The sequence below is a fragment of the Theropithecus gelada genome, chromosome 5 (assembly GCF_003255815.1).
Source record: "Theropithecus gelada isolate Dixy chromosome 5, Tgel_1.0, whole genome shotgun sequence".
Classification (NCBI taxonomy): Eukaryota; Metazoa; Chordata; class Mammalia; order Primates; family Cercopithecidae; genus Theropithecus; species Theropithecus gelada.
In genome coordinates, this window is record NC_037672.1 from 20,169,524 (window position 1) to 20,186,588 (window position 17,065).

Below are 17,065 nucleotides of genomic sequence, written 5' to 3' on the forward strand. Positions count from 1 at the left end.
TTCCAGTTTTATGACTTACTAGCTGAGTAACCTTGATCCAAATTCAGTGGACTCTATAGGTCTAAGTTTTCTTATATCTAAAGTGGAAGTGATTATCTATCTTAAAGGATTATGGTGAAGATTAAATAAGATATTGCCATGCTATACTTTATTACACGAATAATATATCTATACTATACTCTTTTTTAACATGTCTGACATATAGTTGATAATAAAAAGTAAGATATTAACATTATTTATAATTGTTTCATTTCATAGCTAAAAATTAGGATTATGTCAGTCAAGTAATAGTCTAAAATTACATGACTAATAAAAAGTGAAGCTGTGATTAGAATCCAACTTAAATAACTTTAGATCCCCTGAGTGTAATTTCTGAATATACTAAATCTTCTTCTTCTAGTAGTCCCCTTTTAGGCATTAATGTTCTTGAAATAAGAAAAGATGAACCATAAGAGACCCTAAAGATGGTATATGTATTCCCTTTATTTCATTCCTAGATGGTATAAAAAGATTGTATCTTTACGTTTTCTAATATAAAGTAGTTTTATCTTTCTTAAACTTTACAGTTTACAAAGACTTCTCCGATACCCCAAAACACATAAGCGTTGGCATGCCATTGCATTGGGGGAAGCGGAATGCTGGGAAAATTAGAACAAGACTCTATGAATCTCAACGAAGCTATTTGAGATGGAAATCAGCCCCTCCTAGTCATCTCTAGCCCCTTGGTCCTTATTAAGCATCATGGTCTGAACATACCATCAGTGACGTTTTTCAGTTTGCCCATTTTATTGACAAATCCAGCAGCACTTCCTCACTTCTGTCAACTGCACGGGAGAATTAAGAACTCAGGTTTTAAAAATCCATCTTTGCATATACAGCTAATACCTTGCTTAAGTCTCTTGGGAAAGCTTGTATTACAGTATTACAGATATTTGCTAAATAAAATGAGTTGAATAAATACAAAAGAGAGCCTAGTCCTTATCCTAAGGACTTAGATTACCAGTTGATTTCTTTTTGTCTTTTTATCAAAGATAATTACCAATAAAAGTGACTTTTTTCAAGTCATGTGTGTTAATGCATCTTTGTGAAATTTTGCTTTTATTAAGGGTTGTAGAGGATGGTTCTTTCTTAATTCAGTAACTGCTTCAGCATAATTTAATACATATTTAGATGAAAAGTAGATATTTTCACAGCCCAGTGTTGCATATAGAGATAATGAAATCGCTTTGCCTTTAAAATTTTGATTCGATTTCTCCCTAGAATGCATTAACAGAAAACCACTTTCATTTTTATAGTTGAAAAAAAAAAGGCAATTTACTGTTGTGAAGTTTCAGGAGTGTTCCAAACCAGCACAACTCTGGAGCCCCCTAAACTCCCCACTAAGTAGAGAGAGTCTCTGACTTTAAAACCCTGGCCACTAGTATTGTGTTTTATCCTTAGAAATCTGCTTCTCACTATTATTTTCATGCCTACTGAACTGGCATTAAGATTACTTTTCTTACAAAGAAAATGTAATAAATTTTAATAGAATTACCAAAAAAGTTAATAAATGAGTTAATAAATGATAATATGATGTGCTTATTTGTTATTGGAACTCTAAGTTTCAAGAAACTGTATCACGAGGATGCCTGAAATAGCAGCCCCAAATGTCAAATTCTAGAGCTACAGGAAAGGACATTTCTCTATTCTCTTGCAACACAATGAATATTTCCCAGAGGTAAGATGAATTATCCCACTATGGAAGCGAAGGAAAGATTAGTCTAATGGTTATACTGTATGTCAATTTTAAAGTAGGCCACTGATATCTATTTTATGGTAAATGATATGTGTTACATAAATTCTCAAATTTTAATTACCTGTTACACCCATTGAAGTTTTGAAATTGAATGTTCCATGGAGATTATCAAGTCCAGTTTTCTCATTTTGGAAAACTAGAAAACTAGAGAGGTAAAGTGACTTAGCCAATGTTAGAGAAAGTAAGACAGTGGCAGAGGAGGCATAAGCATTTGTGCTCCAACTACTATTTTATATTCTCAGGAGAAAGAATGTTACCTGATAACTGTAACTCTCAGGTTATAAACATACGACATGGATCTCTGTGTAGTATTATATATTCATGAATATCATACATAGATCAGAACAGGATCCAAGACTCAAGGACCTAATCCCCCATCTTCTACAATGAAGGAGAACTCAAAGCACTCAAAGATAAGCAAATACAAATATTTTAGACTTTTACATTACCAATTTATTTTGAAGTACATGTATTCTATACATAGATAAAAGCAAAATAACTACATTATGCAAACGTCATATTTTATATGCCCTTCAGAACAATATGCATATTACAAATATAACACAGAAAAGAAAAACTACATTCTGAATATCGTGTATACTGTAAAACAGTTGTAAGTTTACATGATGAGATTTAATGATTTAGGGAAAAAGTTCACAGTCATCCTCATAAGGCTTTAACCTAGGTTCAAGATTTTCTACTTAATATTCAAATTCTTTCATAGGACAATTGAGCAGACAGAAATAAGAAAGATGAAATAAATCATTATCTTCTGAACTCAGACATGCAAAATGGTGCGGGAGGAAAGGAACTCCTAGGTGAAAACAAATCTGAATGAAATGAACATCAGCACTTTTTTTAAAAGAAAGTTTCAGAAAAAAACTATGAAGATGCTAGCTTGATAATAAACATTGCTTATCCTTTTATTAATTAAAATTAGGCTGTAACTGTAGAGTACACATATTCTGAACTGCAGACTTAAACTATATACAATTAGCTATATCAATCTATTCATTTGTTTTTTATCTCCAGCTAGCAAAGAATGTAGTCAACTTAAATCTTGTTTTAAAGGTCTTCTCACTCTAAAATTTACTTTGGAGATTTGTCTTATACAGACTTCCAGATGAAAAACATGATTGCTTTCTCTCTCTATCAACTTTCACGCATTAAATAATTCTTCCTTAATGTGGTTATCAACATTTTACCATTTATAATTACTTCCTAACAATCACTGGAAATCATATATGAAGTTTATATTAAAGTTTCTGAGATAGTGCATTCTCTCCATAGTATTAGTCCAAGATTGGTCTGGAGAATGCTGATATTAGAAAACATAAAGTACAAGAGAGAAATTGTTCATACAAATCAGTACAACTTTGAATGTAAGTAATAAAAATGAAAAACTTCATAGAGGTTAGCAGCTGTTAGAGGAAGGAAACACAAGTTCTCATATGGGAGAGTGAATATTTGGGCTCCTGAAACAAGCAGAACCAATACTAGAGTAAGTGTCATCACCACATCCAGAGTCAAAGCCCTCTACACAAGAGCTGACAGAATGACCACACAACATCCATGAAATAAGATAAAACAAGTCCCTCAACAGAGCTAGGAATTCTGAGATTATTCCATGAATTGTCAGTCTCACAGAGAATAAAAACCAGCTCATTAAAATGGGACGTCCCAATCACATTTGCCAAGTAAAATAACACACACAAATGAACAGAGAAGCCCAACCAAGTTACTGGTTTCATGACAGTGTACAACATGAAGTCAATTTTAAAGAGCAATGGCCACTTCTAGATTTTAGAATTTATCCTCTTTCTCGAACTACAGATATTTCCATCAGACAGGGCTGCCAAAAGCATTCTGCAACTTATTTTAAAATTAAACAAACAAACCCAGCTCTCCACCATCCCCCGCCTCCTGCACCCTGCATCCCCTGCCCCATGAGTTATAAATGTAGGTTTCTGGTAACCTACATCAGAGTGACACACTTATTTTAATTTAATGTTTGCTATTTGTAAATGCAATCTCATTTGTGTTACACTGTGGCAGCCATTCTCTGGAGGGCTGGATTAGTTGTGGATGTAAATACATTTATAACGTATTTTCCTTTTTACTTAAGTTTAAAATTTGAAGCAAGGAAAATATCTAAACATAACTACGTCAAACATCATCTAGAGCTTCTTTCAAAAATTGCTCTGCCAACTTTAGAGAAACAACGACCGGCTGTATGCAGACACACTCTCAAATGTGTTCTGAATAGTTAGAAAATTATAATGTAAATTTACCCAGATTCCCAGAGAAAGATTTAATTTAGGAAACAATAAGGGCAAATACAAAATTTACTGTTTAAACAAAGAGGTGATTGACAAGAACAGGAGAATGAGCCTCTAAGGAACATAAACAGCAATACTTGAAAAACAACTGGCTACCTGGAATCTATGTTAAAGTCTGTTATATGAGTTAGAGTCTTTTCCCCTTAGAATCTCTGTTAGTATGTAAAATAGGTAACATTATAAACACTTCTCCAGATGACCTTATGAAAAGCCTGCCATTCTCAGGCTCCAACCTTAGACCAGAAGAAATTATGTCTCTTTATTTCCATTTGATCAATGCATTTGTATAGCAAGAAATGAGTGATCTCACAATATACCCAAATAAAATTTGCCGATACAATAAAAGGAGATATTAGATAACCGAACATTATTATGGACTAAATACTCTCAAAACAAGCAGGTAGATCCGTTATAAACCCTTAACTACTTCAGTTTTTGTTCTCACATTTTTGATCCAAAGTGTTTCTCCTAGTTTTAACATCCTCTTGTGAAAACATTACTGCAACTTACAAAAGTTTATTTCATTAATCTTTGCTACCCTGAAAAACCTGGCTTCCTTCATGTCCATCCCAGAGTAACATTTCTCTGATCTCATTTCAGGTGCCTCCTACATTCATCTAAGACATTTTCATTGCAAAACAGAGAATTTTCAGAAGTCACTAAAAAGCACTCCCTTACCTTCTAAACCTGCTTCAATCAGCCCAAACTGTTCCAATAATTTAACAAAAAGCACAATGACGATCAGAACTGCTATCATTTCAAGCCCTTCCAAGTTCATGGTCAGCTAGGTCATGGTCCGACCACAGCCACTGAGAAGTGCTCCTCTGCCTGGCTTTCTTTGTAAAGCCATTAAACTACATTAAGAAGGCTACTGCTAGAGAAAGGGGAGGAGGAGAGCGTATGAGAGAGAGAGAGAGAGAGAGAGAGAGAGAGAGAGAGAGAAGAGAGAGAAGGGAAAGGAGGCGAGATGGAGATGGAGAGGCTGAGAAAAAGGGCGTGAGAGAGAGAAAATGCATTCATCCTGTCTGCTGTAGCAGAGGCCAGAAGTGGCAGCCGGATAAAGTCGGGCCTGTCGGAATTATCGGCTTCCTCGTTATCACTCTTGCACAGAGAGACAGCCACGCATCAAGTCGCGCTCAGATCACCCGAGGACCCACGAGGTCACCAGGAACGTCCCGAGGAAACGTGAGGCCCGGCGCGGCGGAGATGGCTCTGCGCCCCGGGACTCCGCGCGCCCGCGCCGCCGCCACCAGTGGCTTTGTTGGGCCGGCCAGTTGCCTTGGAAACAAGAGAACCTAAGCAAGGGCTGGACTCCCGCTTCAGACAGGGAGCAGAGCACCGCACCTTGAAATACGGAGAAAAACCTGACAACGCTGAGAGGTGGAGTGACAACTTGCATTCAGCTGTTTCAGAAACATTGTTGACCAGTAAGGAAAATCCAAATGTGTATTTTGTCCCAACTAGCTGAGTGCAGATTGAAACGAGGCTTAACGGAGTCCTTCAATGTTGACTTTCTTTTCCATGAGTCACCTTATCCGAAAGCTCAGTCACTGAGAACTAATATTCTGGTTTGACTGGTAACTATCATATCTTTTCGAAGCATGGGAATAATAAACGAATAAGTATTCATCATGTTTGCATAGTATTTGAGTTTAACAGCTACCTCCTATGCACTACCTCATACCATTCAATACACCAAAATATATACAGTATTTAATGTGTTCCTTCTATCCTTTACAAATAATGATTTAAGTAAATTTGGAAACAGGGAAAGTTTGAGAATAAAAATAAAATTAAAAAAAAAAAAAGCTGAAGCTTTTGTCTCTCTCTTGCACAACTATTTCATCTTTCTCTTTCCTCCTAACACTGCCCAAATAGATTAGCTCCACAATGAAATACAGAATTAAAAAAAAAAAAATACAAGAGAGGGAAAGCATCTTAGAAAGCCAATTCAAGTCTCCTATTTCATAGACGAACAAGCTGGGGACCGAAGAGTGCAAAAGAGATGAGGCAAAGGCAGAGCGGGATAGAATGAAGGCATCCTTCACTGGGGGTTGATTTTTGAGGCAGTGGAGTATAAGTTCAGAATATGAACTCCAGGGACAGACCACTGGGATCTCTTACTAGCTGTGTGACCTTAGGTAAGTTACTTAACATCTCTGTGTCTTAATGTCCTCATCCGTAAAGAGAGGCATAATAGCACCTAGCTCATCACTCTTTAGAGGGAATTAATGAGTGACACTTTTAGAAAAGAGTGAGTGCTCAATCACTACCACCTCGGGTGTTTTTCACAAGTGTCTTCATGCTCTGCTCAGACTTTGTTAGGTTGCCAGAGGAATCAATCTGGAGGAAGTGCAGTCCTCCTCTTATCATTCTCTTAATCAGAAACCTTCCATGGCTCCCTATTTGCCTGCAGAACAAAGTTGAAGCTCCTTTGAAGAGCATGCTGGTCTCTCCATGATCCGGTACTTCCTTCAGGATTGCACCTCAGTGGTCTTACTCCTGTCAATACACTCTGCCTGACAGTTCAGCTTCCTTCGCCCAAACTCATTCTGGGCTTTTCCATTTCCAGGACTTTGCTCAAACCACTCTATCTATTTAGAAAAACGTTTCTACACCATCTCTGCCTGTCAAGTTCTTAAAACTCTTTCATGGAAACTTCAACCAGAATTGGATCAAATCTCTCTTTTTTTTGTGTGTTTTTATGGTACTTTTCCTACTTATGATGTATTATAAGATAGCCATATGGGTATACATTCTCTCCATTAAAGGGTCAGCTGCCAGAGGGCAGAAATCATGCCTTGCTAATCTAGATAGTCCCTACTGTGCCTCCATGGAGGGCACTTCTTACTTCCTAGATGTTTGCTGGATAATAAAAGTCATCAATGATTAGGTGATTACTACACACCAGATGCTTTAATGCATTGCTCCTTCCTAGACATTCTAAAAGTAGGGATGATGATTTGCAGGTGAAACACTAGCCTCAGAGAATCTAAGTAGCAGGCTCAAGGTCATACAGCTGGTGAATGATGGAACCAAGCTTCAAATTCTGATTTGTTTAATGCAAAACCAATTACTTCGTCCCATTATCCAACAGGGCTTTAAATGAATTAAAAATCCAAATATTGGCACAAGTGCTTATCAGCACAGGGGTGAAGGTTACACCCAAAATGATCCCCCAAACTGTCTTGTGACATTCTTTTTTTTTTTTTTTTTGAAAGAGAGACAGGGTTTTGCTCTGTAACCCAGGCTTGAGAGCAGTGGCGTGATCACAGCTCACTGCAGACTTAACCTCCAGAGCTCAAATGATCTTCCTGTCTCGGCCTCCCAAAGTGCTGGGACTATAGGCATGAGCTACCACATCTGGCTGACATACTGTTTTATCCACTAATTCCAGTAACTTTGGAACATGAAAAGCATCCAAACTAGTAGTTAATTAAACTCAAGGATCTTTCTTCCTCCTCATTCACAGGATTAATATTACTTAAACACACCCCACCTTGGAACTCGAAAGGGAGTTCTGTTTGTCTAGTACAGTGAACTCTGCAGAGCCCTTCAGCTTGCCTTATCTATGAATGTCCGTAGTCAAGTCCTTTGTGTTCACATTTAAAGTTCATGACTTGGGGCTGAGAAACATATGTAGGCAGGAACTTTTTTTTTTTTTTTCTTTTCTTTCTTTTTTTTTTTGAGACAGTGTTTCGCTCTTGTTGCCCAGGCTGGAGTGCAATGGCACAATCTCAGCTCACTGCAACCTCCGCCTCCTGGGTTCAAGCAATTCTCCTGCCTCAGCCTCCTGAGTAGCTGGGATTACAGGCACATGCCACCACGCCCAGCTAATTTTGTATTTTTAGTAGAGACAGGGTTTCTCCATGTTGGCCAGGCTGGTCTTGAACTCCCGAGCTCAGGTGATCTGCCTGCCTCAGACCCCCAAAATCCCAAAATGCTGGGATTATAGGCATGAGCTACCATGCCCAGCCGGCAGGAACTGTTGAAGAGCATCAGAGTGAGAGTCCTTCTACTCAGTCTGGATGTCACAATTATGGGTTCCTTTGCTGTTATGTTGTGCTTTCCAAGGCCTGAGGGTTTTTCTTTTTAAATTTTTACCTCATTAGCTCAGGCCTTTGTCCTTGCATTTCTCTCTCTTGCAGTGCTTATCCCCGTATCTTCCATGAATAAGTGACTTGACTTAGGTCTTGGTTCCAAAATTCCTATCCCAGAGAGGCTCTTTCTAACCACACTATATAGAAAAACCTCCCTCACCTGGCCCTGGATTCACTACCCTCTGAACCAGTGTTATTTTCCTCCAAAGCATTGTCACCACCTGGCATGTATATTTGTTTATTAAGTGTCTCCTGCCAGAATTGTTACAATATAAACTCCTACCTATGAAGGTAGAGATTTTGTCTGTCTTGTTCAATATAATATCCTCAATTGCAGAGTGGTGCCCGATGAATAAGAGGGAGTGAGTGGTTGTTGAATGAATAATCTGATAGATATTCTCACCTAAAAAGCTACCTGCTCTCTCCCTGATCTGGCAGAACCCAATTTCCTGTTACCAGAGTGCCTCCTCTGCCTGTGGACCCTGAGAGATTTCCGTCCTTTTTTTTTTTCTTAGGAAGTCCTATTCCTACTGCTTCTTTTAAAGGTGAGCCAAGAGCACTGCATGCTCAAACATATTGGCTGTGCTATGTCTTCAGCATTTAATGTGAGTATGATTTGTGGTTCCTGCCCATGTGAACAATGAAAGCAATACAAGGAAGGCAGCCAAGAAGGTTGCCCTGCCCAAAATATCTTAAAATTGCTGGTATGGATGATAAGTACCTTGGATAGCATCCACTCGCATCCCTTCATTTTCAGCTAAAAGAACACTGCAATCTAAATAAGTAAAGTTACTTAACTATATATGCAACTCTTACCTTCAAGTCGCAGCAAGGATTCAAACTAAAATATTAATCCAATATATTTTCTTCCTGTAGGGCCTTGAATTCCCTTTTAAATGAGAAATATTAAGAGTGTCCAACAGAAAGAGGAAACCTAAATACTGGCTCCAAATCTTTGTCCTCATTTGGATTGCTTGAACTCGCTATACTTCGGTTTGCTGGTCATCAAAATGAGGCTAATATCCCTCCTTCAGGGAAGTGTTGTGAGGATTAGGTGCAATAATATTTGTAAATGATACTTAATCTTCGTGGAGCACATATGTTTTCAAGCAGTGGGCCTAACACATAGACTCGTCCATTCTTAAAACCCCTCTTTGAGGAAGAGAGGGGTTTATATTTCCATCTTGTGGATGAGGAAACAAAGGTTTGTGAAGGACTAGTCAATTATCCCATGTCCTAAAGCATCTGAAGCCAGTGGGGCTGATGGTCATCACATTTCCCATGTGTCTCATGTAACAGTGGCCAGGGATACCCAAAGCATTCAATGAAACAAACATCACCGGCATAAGTAACCCAACACTCAATTGTGACTTTTTAAAAGATTTCTCGCCCTTTCTGCATTAATATTAGATACAAGAAAGGTCTGTGCCCCTGTCGTGTGTGTGTGTGTGTGTGTGTTTGTGTGTGTGTAGCAGATAAGTATGAAGTGGTAGTGAGAGAAAAGGGATACTGTTTGTGAGTTTGCCAACATTTTCTTCTCTGCAATGCATTCTCACGCAACTACTGAGGAGGGTGCGAGGCTGTTTCAGGTGCTTCCGTTTACAGAAGTTCCTTCAAAACAATGATGGGGAGTCCTTCAGCTCAGGCTCTACTGCTGCATGAAGGTTATCTCCTACCTGTCCCCAGAAAAATGAACGTGCTTAATTAGAGACACTCTTACTTTTGCACTTCAGAGCATATCCCTAAAGTGCAGTTTATTCAAAATCACCAGTTACTCACAGTAATGAACCCACTTCTGCTTTGATTCCAGCAATATGGCTTTTGGAACAAAAATAATGTTTTTTAAAAAATGAAAGATGAGTCTGCCCTTTGACGAACTGAGGCAGGGAACAAAGGGATTTTGGCATGTTATGTCTTTCTAGATTCCAGGCTGGGAAGGCATTAAAGAGAGGAGGAGAAAGGGGGCAAACTTTCTCTACGTTTTCACCACAGTGGTTGGCCTTCTCAAAACCTGGCTTTCATTCAGTTTGTTTCTGATTGTTCATCTTCCATTCAGTCGTTAAAGGTGTGGTCCAGGTACTATATAAGCCAATATGAGTAATAAAAAGATGAATACCTGTTTTTCCATGAGCTGATTGTTAAGCATTGCATATCTGTACAAAACATCACTTGTAGCCCATAAATATATCTATATACCCACAAAATTAAAAATGTTTTAAAAATCCTTAGTCTTCACTGCTTAAAATCTATTAAAAACAAAATTTAGATAATAGCTCATGTGTGTTGAATACTCACTATTTGACAGACTAGCATACTGAGTACTTTATATGGATTATTCCACTGTATCCTCTGTAAACCATAGGAGGCAGCTACTAATACTATCTCCATTTTGCAAGGGGAAGTTAAGGAATGGAGGCCTCATTGGATTATACCAGGAAATATCCAGCTCAGGATTAAAACCCAAGTCTGACTCCAGAGATCAAGAGATAATATTTTAGATGCCATTGAAAACACCTGAAATTTGAAGTAGCACCTGGTAAAAGCCTTTAGGAAAATATGGAAAGTACCATGAGATCAGGGAAAGCTGACAGGCTTTAATGGTAGTGGAAGGTAGGGGAATAGAACCAAGGTCAGCTTTATAGAGACCACGTTGGGCTCGTACAATGTAGATATTAGGTGGTATTTTTTTTTTCATAGCAAAGGCAATGTATATTACATATTACATGACCAATGGAGAAGAAAACTAGTGTTGCCAGAGATTTCTTTCTTTTTCTTTTCTTTTTTTTTAGACAAGGCCTTGCTTTTTCACCTAGGATGGAATGCAGTGGCCCGATCTCAGCTCACTGCAACTTCCGCGGCCTCCCAGGTTCAAGCAATTCTCCTGTCTCAGCCTCCCGAGTAGCTGGGAGTACAGGCGCACATCACCACAACCAGCTAATTTTTGTAATTTTGGTAGAGATGGGGTTTCACTATCTCTAGGGCTACGCTGGTCTTGAACTCCTGACCTCATGTGATCTGTCCACCTCTGCCTCCCAAAGTGCTGGGACTACTGGTATGAGCCACCACACCCAGCCTTGCCAGAGAATTTACCCAGAGCCGGAAAGAACAGTCAAAGCCTGTCTCAAATCACTTGCCCAGGTGTTCCTGGGAAGTTTCTGCCCCTCATTTTTCAGACCGTCTCCCATTCTGGTGCGCAAAATCAGCGTCAGCGACCTGCCTCTAACTTACTCTCTTCCTTTGGCAGTTACTTGATCCAAGAGAAGCCTGGCTGAATCTTATGACTGAGTGAATAGAAAGCAAATTTGGCCCCTCAAAATGAACTGAAAGAAAATGAGCAGAAGGCAAAGGCATTACATGATAAATGTCTTTTTTTTTTTTTTTTTTTTTTTTTTTTTTTTTTAGACGGAGTCTCGCTCTGTTGCCCAGGCTGGAGTGCAGTGGCACATTTCAGCTGCAAGCTCTGCCTCTGAGGTTCACGCCATTCTCCTGCTCGGACTCCCGAGTAGCTGGGACCACAGGCACGTGCACCACATTGGCTAATTTTTTTGTATTTTAATAGAGACGGGGCTTCACCATGTTAGCCAGGATGGTCTGGATCGCCTAACCTGGTGATCTGCCCACCTCGGCCTTCCAAAGTGCTGGGATTACAGGAGTGAGCCACTGTGCCTGGCCTGAGAAATGTATTTCAATAATAATGTGAAAAGACAATGAGCTGCATTTATGGCAGAGGGAGTACAATGCAGAAGTTAAGAGTATGCTTGGGTTTCAATCCTCGCTTTGTTTCTTTAGAGCCTTGTGACTTTGGGCAAACTGCTGAGATGAGTCATATAAAGCAATTAGAACAGAGACTGTCACCATATAAATGCTCAATAAATAATAGCTATTATTGTTATTTATTGAGCTCTTGCTACAAATCAAGTACTGTTCTAATTGAATTATCTTAATATGTCCATATAACAAACTCAATGAGCCAATTACTATTATTATTCCTAGCCATTGTATGGATAAGAAGGACTAGGGCATCTGCAATTAAGGTGGAATTCTAAGGAAAACACATTGCTTATACCCACCCATGAGGCTGACCACCATCTTCACCACGAGTAATATAGGAAGAAATTATAAACTTATAATGGCTTGGCTTTTAAATTGTTCTTGAAAACGGTGGAAATCCCCTGTCACCCCAGCACTTTGGGAGGCTGAGGCGGGCAGATCACAAGGTCAAGAGATCAAGACCATCCTGGCCAACTCATCTCTACTAAAAATACAAAAATTAACTGGGTGTGGCGGCGGGTGCCTGTAGTCCCAGCTACTTGGGAGGCTGAGGCAGGAGAATCGCTTGAAACCGGGAGGCGGAGCTTGCAGTGAGCCGAGATCATACCACTTCACTCCAGCCTGGCATCAGAGTGAGACTCCATCTCAAAAAAAAAAAAAAAAAAAAAAAAAAGGAAATCTAGGTGTCCTTGCTGGAAACAAAAAAAGGTAACCGCCTGAAAATAACTATCTTGAACATTGATATTTGAGGACATCTTTGTCACTTTCCATTCTGAAACATTCCACAAGATGAACAGATGCAGTGAGGTGTTGGCATGATATCAGGCTACAGACTCTAATCAAATTCAAGTGGGGTTTCAAAGGGTCCTATCATCATTTCCTTGAGGAAATCCACCTTCAAGGGCATATTTGCTTCATAAGTCTCATCAGCCCCATGATCCATGAATCACACGCTAGCTAGTTCTAGACTAGTCTAGTCTTGTTTGGTCTAGTTCCATGACTAGACAATATCCTCAATGAAGGATCAACACCACACCCAGACTTTACCACCCATCCTTGTCCTAAGAATGAATAGCAAACACAAACTGCTCAGTGGGTAAAGGTAGTTAAATGGAGGAACAATAGACAGTGACTCAAAAAACTCATTTGAGCTGTACATTACCGCATTCTTAAAGGGCTGAAGACAAATGGGAGGAAAGGAATTGGTAGCAAGAGTGGCCAGCACTGGCGAAAGAGAACAGAGAACTAAGCTGTTATACATACATATTGACTCGTGGTGCTCAAAGTGTTATGTGCATCAGCATTAACTACAAATCTCCCTAAAAAGGAATCCTCAGACCTTTCCCAGAGATTCTAATTTCATAGGTCTTAGGTAGAAACCCTGGATCTCCATTTTTGTCAAAAGTTCTAATGACTCTAATGCAGGATTTCTCTGGACCACACTGTGAGAAACACTGCATTAATCTGCTCAAACACCCTCACCCATGTAAGGAACACATTCTCCCAGCTCATCAAAACTAGCTGAGAGTCACACATTTTACAGACTTGACAGGGATAAGAATAGATGGGGGTTCCTTCGGTTTCTCAGACTTCTCCATAAAGTTTTTTCTTCGAATAAAAGTAAGGCATTTTAAACAGATTGGGAATAGACACAAGTTTCTACTCCATATTTAAATGTTTTTTTGTTTTTATTCAGGTGATTCATTTCCTGCATTCATGACAACTTTCTCTCATCAGTGAACTTTAGATACAAACTTTAGTACAGATAGAGGGCTGTGAAGCATCCCACAGTTTTCTGCATTGCTTCATAACCTAGCTCCCATCTTTGATCTGTCCCTGGAGAATCCCTCTTTCAGCTCCAAATGTAATCACTTAAGTGAAGGACAGAACTGATGTGCAGCCATCTTAATAGCCAGGCTAAGTGAAGTAAATAGAATTGATGGATACAAATGTTCGGAAGTGTGAAGCTGATTTAGATAAAGTAGATATTTCAGTTTGAGATCTAATAAAAAGCAAAACAGCAGCCACATGGAGCCCTTTCCCATTACTCCCTGGGGCTAATCTTTATCTAAATCAATACTATAAAAGTAAGAAAAGACACAAAGTTGTCTGATGCATAATTCATTTATTATGAACCCATGTAAGACGCAAATAATTGAAACAGGATTATTTATGTGATCATTAAACCCAGGGGTAATTTCAACAGATTTTTAGCTCTGCTTAATAAAAATCTTAGTTGTGAATATATATTTAGCCAAATATCATTCCAAATACTGTCTCCTCCAACAAATTATTCCTCATTACAGCTGACATGTTGTACTTCCTCACTGTAATAGAGTATAAATAATTTTTTATTCTATTATTTTATTGTACCAAAGAAACATAAAATGTAAAAAGCAATGTACAACAATCTCCTTGACAATTATTCATGCTTATATGCTGTAGTTTAATTACTAACAATTCTAACTGAATCACTTGTTAATAACTTTGATTTTAAACAGAAATATTTCATATAAAATACCTATGATAAGCAAGTTATACTAGAATCGAATTATGAATACTAATTAAGTATATATCTTATTTGAAAAACACACAGGACATGCCATTAGTAGGACCACAATGAAAAGAAAAATTATCCTCAATGCAATGTAAATGTAACCTATTAAATAATACACAGTGGCCTCAAAGAATTAAAGATTAGTTTTTATGGATAACTGAGGGCAACGCTATGTTAAATTTATTATGCACAGAGCCATGAGCAGACTAAAACTCTTTTGAAGGGTCATCAAAACAAGCCAGTCAATCATGACCTGCTGGTTTGATAACTCAGGGTGGCACCTGTCTGAACTCTGATATTGTTTCCTAGTTTCTACTGCTACATAGCACATAATCACAAACTGAGTGACTTAGAACAACACAGATTTATTATTTCACAGTTTCTGTGGATAAGGAGTCTGGGTATGGGTTAGCAGAGTATTCTGTTGAGGCTTAAATCAAGGTGGTAGGCTTGGGCTGTGATCATACCTGAACCTCTGTGTCCTCTTCTAAGATCACAGTTTATTGAAAGGATTCATTTCCCTGTAGTTTTATGACTGAGTTACCCTGTTTTCTTGCTAGCTGTTGGACAGGGACCATTCTCATCTCCTAGACATTGCTCTTGGTGCCATGTTCTGTCTGAAATGTGGTAGGATGCTCTTTCAATGCTAGCACGAAATGTCTTTCTTCCATGCTTCAAATTTCTCTGACCTCTTTTCAGGGCTTGGCTGATTAGGTCAGGCTCACTTGGGATTGTGTCCCTTTGGATTAACTCAAAGTCAACTGATTAGAACCTTAGTTATGGCTACAAAATCTTTTCACCCATATAGGGTACCAAAATTGTGGTAGTGATATCCTATCATAGTCACAAATCCAACTCACACTCAAAGTAAAGGGATTATATGGGGTGTGTACATCAGGGTCATTTTAGGTGTGCAATCTTGAGGACTATTTTAGAATTCTGTCTACCACAACAGGTTTCTGCTCTAACTGCTGAGTGGCATGCTAGGTGTTCCGTGGTTGTGGGAGGCTGAAGGATATTTTTTTTATCTCATGCATTTTTCAAACTATATCTGGGGGGAGGCTCAGCATAGAACTACTGGACATTTGGCCACTGAATGCACAGAAGCCAATAGTAAGATGTAAAGTCCTAGAGTGTAAGCTGTCTATTAACAAGTCATGGTAACAAGGAAAGGAGAATGGCCAGAAAATGCCAATTCTAAACTCTGGCTACCTAGTATGGTTAGACTATATGTTGAATAGCTGGCTTCATCCACTGATGTGTATAAGGCAGACAGAACTATCTAGAAAACGATGAAGAGTACCATATTTGGGACCTTAACACTATAGCTTGAGGTTCCATTTCTTTTAGAACAGATTCTTCTTGTATTTATAGTTTTATTTTTATTTTTCCTGCTTCCTGCTGCAATAGCTGCTCTGGTCTGGCTATGTTTCTACTATAGTTATAGCTGATCTTATGATCTATTCACTTCCTCAAGGTAGATCACAGTGAAATACTGCCTGGACACAAATCCTAACTGGATACATCACTGGCTACACAGCTTTGGGTAAATACCATCTCTCAGCCTCAGTTATATTACCTATACAACACAGATAGTAGTAATATCTTAGAGTTGTTAAGTTGAAATACAGTTGACCCTTGAACGACATAGGTTAGAGCCCCACAGACCAACTTACACAGAATTCTTTCTGTCTCTGCCACCTCTGAGACAGCAAGACCAACTTCTCTTCCTCCTCCTCCTCAGCCTACTCAATGTGAAGATGACGAAGATGAAAGCCTTTATGGCAATCTACTTCCACTTAATAAATGGTAAGTATAGTCTCTCTTCTTTATGATTTTCTTAATATTTTCTTTTTACTAGCTTGCTTTATTGTAAGAATTCAGCATATAGTACATATACAACACATGTGTTAATCAACTGTAATCAGTCAGGCCTCTCGTCAACAGTAGGCTATTAATACCTCAATTTTTGGACAGTTAAAAGTTATACACAGATTTTCAACTGTGGGGTGCCAGTGCCCATACCTCTGCATTATTTAAATATCAACTGTCCTTAAAATACGTCAAGCTCCCAGATAGTACCAAATCGACATTAAATAAATACTATTGTTATTGTCATAATTAGTACAAGGTGGGTGTTATGGCTATTTTGCTCCCAAGGTATACCCAGAATCTAGGGCCATGTCTGAGTTATGGCATCCACTCAACATATGACTTGTCATAATTCTGTTAAGCCTCTCTTCCCTTCTGATCTACCCACTGTATACCTTGTCATCAAAGTGAAAGGAACATGTAATTCTCCAGCTTTGATCTTCAGTGGTATTTTGCTGATACGTTTCATTTTGCAGAATGAAATCCGAAAGTCATGGCAAGGCATTCAGAAGCCCTACCAACTTCCCAAGGAACTCTCCATCCTCATCTCCTGACAGCCTGTGCTCACACTCTGTGTTCAGGTCATGAGAAACTACTGCTATAACCCACATACCAGGGTGATTCCTCCAAC

The 17,065-nt window shown here is 38.8% G+C and overlaps 1 protein-coding gene across 6 annotated transcripts in view; it reads right to left on the bottom strand.

Annotated features, from left to right (window-relative positions):
• Positions 1–17,065, bottom strand: part of KCNIP4 (potassium voltage-gated channel interacting protein 4) — a 1,213,657-nt gene that overhangs the window by 554,064 nt on the left and 642,528 nt on the right. For 2 of the 6 annotated variants that reach the window (XM_025385252.1, XM_025385249.1), the window contains exon 1: positions 4,813–5,076. The exons of the other annotated variants lie outside the window; for them this stretch is intronic. In XM_025385252.1, coding sequence (XP_025241037.1) covers positions 4,813–4,912 — 100 coding nt within the window. In that variant the 5' untranslated portion in view covers positions 4,913–5,076. Of the gene's footprint in view, positions 1–4,812; positions 5,077–17,065 lie in introns of those variants that run through there. 6 annotated transcript variants of the gene reach the window in all.